This window comes from Lepisma saccharinum, chromosome 28 (assembly GCF_977018435.1).
Source record: "Lepisma saccharinum chromosome 28, izLepSacc3.1, whole genome shotgun sequence".
NCBI classification, from domain to species: domain Eukaryota; kingdom Metazoa; phylum Arthropoda; class Insecta; order Zygentoma; family Lepismatidae; genus Lepisma; species Lepisma saccharinum.
This window is the reverse complement of record NC_139256.1, coordinates 35,177,946-35,190,471: the sequence shown is the minus strand read 5'-3', so window position 1 is coordinate 35,190,471 and position 12,526 is coordinate 35,177,946. Positions and strand designations below refer to the sequence as shown.

The 12,526-nt window shown below is 41.4% G+C and overlaps 1 protein-coding gene across 6 annotated transcripts in view; it reads right to left on the bottom strand.

The window, feature by feature from the left end:
- The window catches only part of LOC145980801 (echinoderm microtubule-associated protein-like 2), a 631,445-nt gene that overhangs the window by 367,491 nt on the left and 251,428 nt on the right, over positions 1–12,526 (bottom strand). The window contains exon 1 of one of the 6 annotated variants that reach the window (XM_083113890.1): positions 12,055–12,479. The exons of the other annotated variants lie outside the window; for them this stretch is intronic. Coding sequence (XP_082970016.1) covers positions 12,055–12,118 — 64 coding nt within the window. The 5' untranslated portion in view covers positions 12,119–12,479. Of the gene's footprint in view, positions 1–12,054; positions 12,480–12,526 lie in introns of those variants that run through there. 6 annotated transcript variants of the gene reach the window in all.

Below are 12,526 nucleotides of genomic sequence, written 5' to 3'. Positions count from 1 at the left end.
TGTGAGTTTTTGTACCATACCTTGCGTGCTGCAAAGGACGAAAAAAAAAAAACATTATTTCCGGAAAACGGCAATTATGACGTTTAGCCTACCTGCCTCACGAAGATCCTGAATTGCCTAGAGAAACACTTCCTTCTGGAATCTCAAGAAAATCGACAAGAGCAGCAACGCTAGAATACTTTCGAAGGGGGAGATTTTGTAGCGGGTACATAAAATTCTTTCGCAAGAATTATTCAATAATATTAATTCTGGGAAAGATAAACGCGCATCCTAAAGTGCTGAAACGTATTTTACATCCACAAATAGCGAATGTTAAGGGGAAGAGGGACAGTTTCGCACGGTATGCCTTTATTACAGTACCGTCGGAATGGGCCCTGCTACTAAAACATCCCTGCCTGGACAAAAGAGTATGCATTTCTCTCTATGTTGCAAGTGGAAGCTGTTTTCTAAGTTGATTATTAAGCGACATAATGTTTGAAAAATATAAAGAATAAGTATTTACAGAATATCATGTGTTCCTTATGGGGAATAAACTTCAACTTCAAGAGTTTAGACTATTCCTACGACCAAGAAATTGTTTAACGTGTCCTTTATCTGTCCATGTACTTTTCTACGCGATTGGATGTTTGATACTCCCGAGAGAACAAATAAAATAATATTCCCATAAGCGTAATGCATTTCTCCTTGCCTTCTAAGGCCATCCTGGGAGTGTTGCCAAACCCAATGCGCATAAAAGAACTAAAGTTCACCTTAAATGGAGCTAAAGTTGACTTTCAATGAACTACATTTAGGAAGGTTGCATAAAATGCCTCCCACGGTAATTTTATTTGTCAAAGGGGTAGGGGGTGCTGCTATCACTGTTAACTTTAAAGTGATGACAATGTATTCTTAGTTTAGATTTGGCGACATCACCCATCTCAATAATCCACCGATAGTCGTATGAAATCCAAAGTAAAGAATTCCCTGATAACAATATTATGTCAATTTCACGTCAAACACGGCGATATATAAATAAATAGCTGGGGAGAAAAGAGGGAGTGGTGCTTCGCAGCCAATATAACAATATATACTCATGGCAAAAGTTGGTCTATGTGGGACGGAGCCAGTGATGGATGGCATCATAGTGGGGCATGAGGGCGGGTGCCACAGATCACAGCCAAACGAGTGCACGAAAGAGCCTGATCTGGCTCCAAAAGGGCCACGTTGGCAACAGTACTCCCAGCTGCCGCCGAAAGAAGAACCTAGTTGAAACCAGTGGTAGCGACGTCGGCTTGTAATCAAGGGGTCCCGGGTTCGATACCCGGTGGAGTCACAAGTGGTTTGGATCCCCCTTTAAACTGTAGGCCCTGTTACCCTGCCCCCGTGTCAGGGCAACAGTGTTTTTTTTTTTCTTATTGTAATATTTATTAATATGTTAATTAATTAGGTAATTACGTGTATAAAATTATGTATATGTGATAAGTGTACCTCGATTTATTATGCATTTTTAGGTTCGTACTATTCCATGTATAAATACCATGTAGCTCTCTGTTCTTTCTTGGTGTTTCGAACGTTCAAAAGAAAGGCGGGCAGTTTAGCTGTTAAAGATTAAAAATTTTGAAAGAAGGGCGGTTGGCAACAGACGCCAACCAAACGTATATAAACTCCCAGATGAGAGTAGGGGAGGTCGGCTGTTGGAACTCAGACTTGGAAGGGAGAGGCTGTTTTTGCTTCGGTTAGCTAGGACCGGAGGACAGGTCTCCCGAAACGGATGCTGTAAGAGATTGGATTGCCGGGCAAGCTAGTGCCTTGGTGTCCGATTTACAGGTAAAAAGGTAGTTTGTACTGGATGTTATTTTGAAAGTAATTACGGTGCGCCGGGCAGCCTAGTGCCTTGTCACCGTGGAGGTTGAGAAATGTACACGTCGGGCGGCCTAGCGCCTGTTAAGACGTTTCTTGGAGTAACGCGAGTCTACCTTGTGACAAGCGTACTTCAGATGTAATTCATAAAATGTAAAGCATCCAGGTACAAACAATAGAGATTCCAACATCAAAATTAGAGTTTTGGCCCGATAAATAATTAGAGAAATGAACGTTCGGATACGACTTGTATATACTTCAAATTTTACGTTAATTAAACTATAGAAAATATCCAAAATTTCCGTTTATAATTTCACAAAAGCTGGGCAAGGTAATTTATCCCCCTGATCATAAAGGTTTCGCAAAGGTTATCCGTTGTCTCTTGTAGTTAATTATATAATTATGTTGACTTGTAGCAACCCACGTGCATTGTCGTACAAAGAAAGATACCCCTAGACAAATCTGAGCCGAGTACGAAGTGCACCGAACCACGAGTGCGGAGGTAAAGTGTGGGAGCCAAGCGAGTAACATAATTATTTGTGGGCTCTGTCCGGGATTGAACATATTTATTTGGGGGCTCTGTCCGCGATTGAACTTAGTTATTTGAGATCTTGTCGCAGGATATTGAACAAGATTTTTGCTTTGAAAGTTAAGGAGAGAAACGGACGAGGATCGAACCGATGATCTTGCGAAACAGAAAAGGGGAAGTTACAAGAATGTCGCTTGGTAACTCGAGTAGGTCCAGCCCGACCGTGTCAGAACTTTCTGTTGTTGAGGAACAAAGGTGCGTTCCAAGAGTAACAATGGAGGAAATTCGTTTGCCGCTTCCGACATTTGAGGGAAATGTAGGGAAGGAAGATGCTTTTTCGTATCTGGATAGGATTCAAGATTACGCAAGGACGCTGAAAATTTCTGAAGATGATCTTCTGAAGGAGTTTATTCCTCTTTCGTTGCGAAATGAAGCGAGGGAGTGGTTTTTGTTCACGGAACCGTTCGGTGATTTTTCACAATTCAGGCATAAATTCTTGCAGGCTTTTCACGGATTGGATTATCAGAGAGAAGCAGAGTTATTTTTGTCGCAAAGGTTTCAACTTGCTAACGAGGGATTGGTGGAATACGTTCGCAAAGTTGACAGGCATTTTAGTAGGATAAGGAATTCGGCTTCTGCACAGGAGAGAATTGACTTTGTGAAATCGCACTGCAATCCGGTATTTAGGGATTATTTGTACAACAAGACATTCACTTCTATGAGAGAAATGAGCGAGTACGCCATAGAATTACAAGCCGAGTTTTTGGAAAGGCAGAAATTCAAGTCTTTCGTTTCTGAAGACGAAATTCGCAACTTGGCTCTGAGAAAGTCCGTTAACCAGGAATGCGAAGAGGAGAGGGGGAGAAAGAAACCTGATATTTTCTTGGACCCTGTTAGCATTGGTTTTGACCGCCCGAAAGTCGAGCGCTTGAGGGCTGAACATGTGGTTTCACACCCTCCACCCTCGCGGCTTGCGGTGAGGGATGAAAACAAACAGACCCGCTTTTCGAAGGAAGATTGCCAGAGAAATAAATTATGCTACACTTGTGGACAGAAAGGTTGCAGAGCTTCAAATCACCGTAGGGAAAACAAGATAAATGAACGTGGGAATGAAGAAACAAAAAACTCGTAGAGTCGCCACGAATTTGTCAAATTCGTGGCGTGGAAACTGCAAATTTTACGCGGAAGGAAAATTTTTCACCTCACAATGTAAATGTAAAAGACGTAAGGGAACCTATCGTTTTATGCAACGTGGCTAATGTAGAAGTACACGCATGTATTGATACGGCGTCGTCCAATAACTTTGTGTCTTTGGAGGTCTTCGAGAAAATGAAGACAAATGGACTTAAATTGAAGGGTTGCAGAACTAAAGTAATACTTGCGGAAGGAAATGTGGAATCCTTGGGGAGCGCTTACGTGAATATTAAGTTTCACGGACATAAGGCTCGAGATCAGATATTTGTGTTATCAAATGCTAATCATGAAATGTTAATGGGAAGGACATTAATGGCTAAGCTGGGACTTATACCCATGATTCATCGTAACGGGTGGGCAATTGAGCCTGATCTTCCGAAAATCGTGCCTTTTGATGCGCCGTCGACACGTGACAGCGTTGATGCTGTTGGTTCTAGGGGACTGGGTTCGACCCCGGATGGAGTCGAAGGGCTCCGAGAGAACGTTTCTGCTTGCGGAGCGGAGACACGTAGCAGCAACATCAAAGGGGAGGGGGTTGACGAAGAGAGAAGGATTGCCATGCTGATGGAGGGTACCGATATCTCAGAGGAAAACAAGCCGAAATTGATTGCCATACTGAGACGGCATATTGATGTTTTTCAAGATAAACCGGGATTAGCAAAGGATTACGAGGTTCGTTTGGATGTGAATAACGAGAAGCCGTTCCGAGCGAAACCTAGACCACTTTCTGAGCAAAAGAGGAAATTAATGAATCAGGCGATTGAGCAGATGCTTGAAGACGACATCATTGAAAGGGGTGATACAGATTACCTTTCACCGCCTATCCTTCATGTGAAGAGAGATAACACATGTAAAGTGATAATCGACAGCAAAGGCTTGAATAAGAGATTAGAGGCTAGACGTAGAGAAATACCTGATATTAGGTCGACAATATGTAAGCTTTCTGGGGGAACTATATTTACAGTTCTGGATATTCCGTTTGCATTTGCAAATATGCAGATTTCTGAAGATACAAGAAAATATGCAGGTTTCTTGACAGAAATGGGAACGTTTAGATACAAGAGGTTATTTTATGGCTGTCGTAGTGGACCTTTTCACCTTGCGGAACTGATGCAGAAGACGCTAGGAGAGCATTATCAAACTGATGCAATATGTTATTATGATGACGTAGTGATTGCAAACGCTACCGAGGAAGAACAACTGAGAGTGTTGGATTCTGTTCTGGGAAAGATGAAAGACAAAGGACTGACGATTAGTTATCGAAAGTCGCGTCTCTTCAGAAAGAAAATTGATTTTCTTGGGTTTACAATTTCAGAAAATACTATATCTTGTGCGGAAAGTAAGAGGAAACAAGCAGAGCAATTGCAGCGTCCGAGAAATATCAAGCAAGTTAGGAGACTAGTAGGCTTCTTAAATTTTCTGTCAGATTTCATAAAGGACCAGGCAAAGATATCCAAACCGATCACAGACTTGTTACAAGGAAATAGGAAATTTTCTTGGGGAAAAGAACAAGAAGAGAGTTTACAGAAGCTGAAGGATGCAATTGTAAATAGTCCTGATCTCAAGATTCCTGACGTTTCGAAACCGTTTCACTTGTTTGTAGACTGCTCTGACATAGCGCTTGGCTATATCGTCGCTCAGGAGGACGACAAAACGAGAAAATTGCAGACTGTTGCATTTGGGAGTAAGAAGCTGTCTGAAACTCAACGTTCTTATTCTGTCACAGCGAAAGAGTTATTTGCGTTGACCATGGGTCTGGAGAAATTTGAATATTACTTTCTGCAAGCACCGGAAGTGATAGCTTACACTGACCATTCTGCGCTCGTGGATATCTTGAAATCTTCTCAGATTCCGAGCCACATAAACAGAATGATAAACAGGGTGACCAGGTTTCCAGTTACCGTGAAATACATTGCCGGTAGAAATAACACAGCGGTTGACTACTTGTCGAGGATCGAAGCGGGATTCTCTGAGAGGGAGAATTACATTGGATCTTCGGATGCAGAAGAGAATTATCCGATAGAGGACATCAAGCCTGAAGGATATTTCAGATTAGAGATGCCGGATGGGACGATAATGGAACATCATGATATTCCTAAAGTCGAAGGCAAAGTGTGTCAGAAATTCGACCGGAAGCAGAAAAGGAAAACGGAAGCGATGTTTACAGATGCAGCTGCCAACACTGTAAACGGAAGACAGACGGACGGACAGACAGAAACTTCGCCGCCCGTAGATCTTAACGATAAACATATGTGGAAAGGAGAACAACAGAGTGATCCTTACTTGTCGAAATTAATTGGATGTTTAAATGGAGAAGAAGTTGAAATAAAGGATTCTCGAGAGAAGAGAAAATTTGACTTTTATCTGCAACATTCCTGTCTCGACGATGATGGACTGCTTTACCGTTTCGTTGACGAAAACACTGGACTTTATCCACCGTTTAGCTCCAGATTGAAGTTGTGGGTACCAAAGAAGTTGAAGAATGAAGTACTTAAATCTTCGCATGATGATTTATTATCTGCGCACTTAGGACATGGAAAGACATTGTTTAAGGTCCTAGAGAATTATACTTGGGACGGAGTAGTCAAAGATGTCAGTAACTATTGCAAAAGTTGTATCACTTGTCTTCAGTATAATCCTGACAACAGCAGAAAGATGGGATTTATGAACTCGAGAAAATCTACTGCGCCTGGATACAAAGTGTTTCTGGACATTTTTGGACCACTGCCTACAAGTACGAAGGGGAGATACAAGTACTGTTTAGTCATTCAAGATGAGTTCTCAAGGCACATTAGTTTGGCACCGCTTAGAACTACAACGGCGAGGACGATCTCGCAAGCATTCTTGAAGTACTGTTTTCAGTCAGGATTCCCGAAATACGTTGTCAGTGACAACCAGAGTGTATTTCGAAGCAAACTGTATTCACAGACGTTGCGTTCTGTGAATTGCAAGCCTGTCTATATTACACCATATAGACCGAAGGGAAATAAATCAGAAGCAGCAATTAAGATAATCAAGCAAGCACTTGGGAAGTTCTGCAAGGAACACTCATCGTGGGCTGAAAACTTGGACGCGATAAGTTTTGCCATTAATAATGCAACGAATTCGATGACTGGATTGAAGCCGTCATTCTTGTTCTTTGGACGTGATTTGCACACACCGCATGACACTCGGAAAATGGAGCTTCAGAGGGAAGATGGAACCGGGGAGGACGTCACGGCGGAGAGACAGATGGATTACGTCATGCAGTTAAAGGAAAGAATGGGCGCGGCTTTCGAATTCGCAAAAGAGAAAGAGGAAAAGACGAGGCCAAAAGCGTCAAAGGCCTACAATAAGGGCAGAAGAAGGGTTAATCTTCGTGTAGGAGATCGAGTACTGCTTCAAGAGCATAGGATTTCGTCTGCTTTTAACAAGCAAACTGCTTGCTTTTTCCCGAAATTCAAAGGGATCTACAGAATTCAGAAATTCACTACTCCAAATAATGTTGTTTTGGAAAAGGAGGGTGAGGGGAAGAGAGTTCTGGCTAACGTTGACCAGCTGAAGGTCATTCCGAGAAGAAATTTGAGAAGTGCGAGGGAAAGCACTCGTCCCTAAATTCTACCCTGAGAATCCATCTCAAGGGGAGGGGGTAGAAGGGCTGTGAAAAATGATGGAAAGGAAGCCGAGTGACCGACTTCTTGTTTGTACAGTAGTAATTAAGTTCCTGATTTATTGTCGCTACACATTAGTGTCCTGGTAAATTCATTTCTTGTGAATATAAGATTTAAAATTCGGACTGTTGTATTTTATGTTATGTCAACCTTTTGCCGATAAAGGGTGGTGACAATTGCACACAAGGACATGAGATTTTCATCGGTAAGAGAATGCTGAGGGAGGCAGTTCGATGTCCGAAGAAGGAAGGGAATTCCTTAAAGACGAAAAATGGGAAAGCCATTTTAAAGTCGGGTCGTGTGATCGAACGATAGAACCTTGGAAAGCATTTGAAGCTGAAATTCGGCAGGAGTCGAACCAAGTACCGCAAAAGTCCCAGACGCAAGGACTAGGGGACTAAGGAGCCGGAGGTTCTTCGGATGGACCGAGGAGAGGCTGAGTCGACCCTAGAGCGGGAGCCGGACATGTTCGTTGGAAGGTGGAGGAGCTGTCTGCACCTTGGAGCAGTCCTGATGACCAGATGGCCCAGATGTCCAGGAGATTCCAGGATTCCCGGAGAAGAAACCGTGTGGAAATAGGATATTTAGTGCAGTGAAATCGAGACTATTCTTTTCGGAGAGACGTTTTTGACGTGTAGTGAAAATAACTTTTTCAGTGAACTTTTATTTTTATTTTTCAGATACAGTGCTTAACTTTTCTCAGTGACTTTAAGACAATTCACACAGACTGAAATTAAATTTCAGATTGAATTGTAACGCTGGGGAGGGGGAATCTGTTACCCTGCCCCCGTGTCAGGGCAACAGTGTTTTTTTTTTTCTTATTGTAATATTTATTAATATGTTAATTAATTAGGTAATTACGTGTATAAAATTATGTATATGTGATAAGTGTACCTCGATTTATTATGCATTTTTAGGTTCGTACTATTCCATGTATAAATACCATGTAGCTCTCTGTTCTTTCTTGGTGTTTCGAACGTTCAAAAGAAAGGCGGGCAGTTTAGCTGTTAAAGATTAAAAATTTTGAAAGAAGGGCGGTTGGCAACAGACGCCAACCAAACGTATATAAACTCCCAGATGAGAGTAGGGGAGGTCGGCTGTTGGAACTCAGACTTGGAAGGGAGAGGCTGTTTTTGCTTCGGTTAGCTAGGACCGGAGGACAGGTCTCCCGAAACGGATGCTGTAAGAGATTGGATTGCCGGGCAAGCTAGTGCCTTGGTGTCCGATTTACAGGTAAAAAGGTAGTTTGTACTGGATGTTATTTTGAAAGTAATTACGGTGCGCCGGGCAGCCTAGTGCCTTGTCACCGTGGAGGTTGAGAAATGTACACGTCGGGCGGCCTAGCGCCTGTTAAGACGTTTCTTGGAGTAACGCGAGTCTACCTTGTGACAAGCGTACTTCAGATGTAATTCATAAAATGTAAAGCATCCAGGTACAAACAATAGAGATTCCAACATCAAAATTAGAGTTTTGGCCCGATAAATAATTAGAGAAATGAACGTTCGGATACGACTTGTATATACTTCAAATTTTACGTTAATTAAACTATAGAAAATATCCAAAATTTCCGTTTATAATTTCACAAAAGCTGGGCAAGGTAATTTATCCCCCTGATCATAAAGGTTTCGCAAAGGTTATCCGTTGTCTCTTGTAGTTAATTATATAATTATGTTGACTTGTAGCAACCCACGTGCATTGTCGTACAAAGAAAGATACCCCTAGACAAATCTGAGCCGAGTACGAAGTGCACCGAACCACGAGTGCGGAGGTAAAGTGTGGGAGCCAAGCGAGTAACAGCCCAGTCCCGATTAGCCTTACTGTGCATAAAGTGAACTTAAAACACCAAATCAACCAACCTAGTTGAAACCGTCCCTCATGCCCTTAAAGTGAAAAAGCAAACCAATGTCCATGCTTTAATAAGAACGATTGGATTCAGTTGCAAGAGACAATGGGTGCAATAGGATATGCCATAACCTGTAAAATGACTTCCGAAATCCTTTATGATAGTGCAACAGAGATCAGGCACAAAGTTGCATCAAAGAAATAACTGTGCACGAAAATGTGGTTCTACTTGCAGGAATTCAGTTCATGTCCAATTAGACTATTTCGTTTAAATAGCGAGTGAAATTTCGCAACACCGCACTGAATTCGTTAAACGCTTGAACTCGAAAGAAACGAAGAAAGGTTAAATAGAATGTCATTCTTACTAACTGATTACGTATCCGTTATCTACATGAGATAAGACTGCCATACAATGACTGAATTTGTGTCGAACTCCTAACATGAAATTCTACTTTCATGTTTAGTTGACGTTTTGTTAGAGGATTCCAGTTAGTGACGTTCCATTATTTTCTGATGAATATCATAATTTTAACAGAGTTTTTACTACTAGTTTCCCTCCTATGTGTTAACTGAACGTTAAATTATCATTGTAACGCTTTAACTGGGGAGAAAAGACACTCAAGAACAGTCGTTCTGTGCAGATGTGTACCGTCCAAACAGGTCATTCTCTATGGATTTCGCCTTACCTTTTGGATGGCTTACGAACATTGCCAAGCATTATTTGAGCTTCATTGTGGAGTTTCTGTGCATTGATATGAATTGGTTGACATGGACATACAATTCAGATCGAGAAGCACATTGAACATAATATTTATGGGCCAACTATTGGTCTAGAAAGTCTCTGTCACAGATCAGTCACAGCACGACATCACACGAACAAACAAACGAAATACATTAGCATTGCAGATATTAGCTACTGTTAATGCAGGGAAAGTTATACCGTACAGGAAAGTGCGTGTTTACAAGATTAATGAGAATATTAACAACGACTTTGCATTTTTTGCACACTGTCAAATATACAATTATACTAATACGAAAGCAAAAGGGCTATAAAATTAGCATGGTCCAGTTCATTTTTCCTTTATCTACCCTTCACATAAAACAAGTAAAAGCAACATGATTTCTACAGGGTGTCTCACAATCCCCAAAGCATTTATTTTTTATTTAATAACCTAAGATGCGCACACTGTAGAACCCATAATAAACAGCATTTTAAAGTAATTTATTTAATTAGGTTTCACAACTAAAATGTACATAATGTGTAATCAATCTTCGAAAACGTTCACTAAATTTATACTTACCATTAGGTTGATTGGCTTACTTTTTTTTACTTCGCTTTTTGTGCCACTTTTGGCTAATTTGCGAAGATGGGGATGAGTGATGACATGATGAAATTGATGAATGGACACTTACAAACATCCATGCCCAAGCCGGGATTCGAACCCAGGTGCTAGGCCTGTTTTACTACGCGACAACACTATATAACAATTTGATTTTTCCCAAAACGAAATATGATTTACAGTGCTTCGGCCCGGATCCGTTTCTGAGGTTAGGTTAGGTAAAGAACCGAACCTAACCTAACGTCAGAAAACAGACGGTCTGAAATGAGGTAGTCTGTATAATACTAAAGTACCGCATACGAATTTAATTCTGAAGGTTCGCTGGATCGAAAATGAATTTACGCTATTGTATCAAGTCCACTTTATGCTCAGATGGGTTAATCGTGACTTTATCTAATTTTCATGTGGGATCCGAACCACTGTGCAATGTGAGGCACCGGGGGATAGAACCTGGGACTCCTTGGTTCACTGGCGTGACCAAGATTTTCGAAATTGGAGATATGATTTGTTTAGCAGTCAGTCTCACCTTTTGTCATCGTTTCCTGCCTCTGATGTTAGTTTTTAGAATGCTGGGGGGTATGAATCAATTAAACTGCCCTTGGGTACGCCACTGTCTTGATTAGTGACGCAATTGACCGATCGTCAGACTACACCTCTGACCATTTGACCACCATAATGGCTCGTTACGAACAAGGTAATATTGTTGACGCTTCATAATTTTTCGATCTATCACCTTGTATAGGGTTGCCAGTTTTCTAAAATTAAAAAACGGGACATATAGACATGGATATGGTTACATTTATTGTTATAACATTTTTAAACGTTACAAAATCAATTGCAGTTTAAAGCATAGTTAATACCGAATTTTTAACATTTTGAATATTAATATTTGAGTGAACACTTGGCGTCCTTTAAGATTTGATTGATTGATTTAGTGTTTTAAGTCCACTTTATGCACAGTAAGGCTAATCGGGACTAAACCTACAGTTTAAAGTGGGATCCGAACCACTATGTGCCTCCACCGGGTATCGAACCCGAGACCCTTTGATTACAAGGGCATCCATTACGAGGACCTTTGTTTAGAATAATCACTACTATAAGAACGCTTTCTTTTTGGCATGACGAAATAGAAGAAAACTTTTTACATCACCTAAGCCCTGAATAGTATCCACTCCACTCTGATTCCATTGACCAAGAAAAGAAACAAGTGAGAGCTGTATTAGAACCAGAACTGCCTTTGCCAGTCTTGAGTCGCTTCTTATTGGACATATCGGCAATCGACAATGAGCAGTTCTACGCCAATATTAATATGAGGATTGAGTGGTAAATGGTAATTGGTATCCAATTAGGTTAGTTATAAAATGTTATTAATTTCTTGTTGTATAACATTTTGAAATTTGAATTAGTTTTTTTCTTTAGCTAAATACGGGACAAATGGGCCATTTTCCGGGACACCGGGACAATTATTTAAAGAAGGGGACAATTCCGTATATACGGGACGTCAAGCAACCCTAACCTGATTAAGCAGTTCGCTCAATAAAAGTCAACGAACACGTGTATCTACAACTTGCATGCAAAGAATGTGGCAATATTGTTTCGTCCAGGCATTTCTTTTGATATTGACGTGACCTTGAAGAGAAATGAATGACTTAGCACTTACCCATTTCAGCTGATGACCCGGGGGACAGGGGAGCACCCCCTTCCTCCTTTCCGTTGATCCTCATCCCCTTTGTATCTTCGGAGGGGTCGTCTTGGGTTTCCAAGGGGGGCGAAACTTTGAAAAACTATCTTTCGATCACTCACAACGGGAAAACCAGAACAAGAAAACAAACCTCTCACTTATCTCACAGTTGCACAAAACTTTCAAAAGCCGAAACGCACTTCAAGGACGTGTACCGGGTTCTTGGTCGCTATGGAAACCGCACCCGTTCATCCCTAATCACGTGGTACGGAGGGTGACGTCAGGTTTTGTTTGTTCCTGTAGGGGGGACAGATTGAGAAAGGTTGCCTTTGACGACAACTCCGAAAGGTGAACACACGCACAACACTACGTTCACACGCGGCTTGTGACGCTACGATCATAACTGAACGCGACTCACCTTGCCACGGCCAGCGAGGCAGTGTGGCTGCAA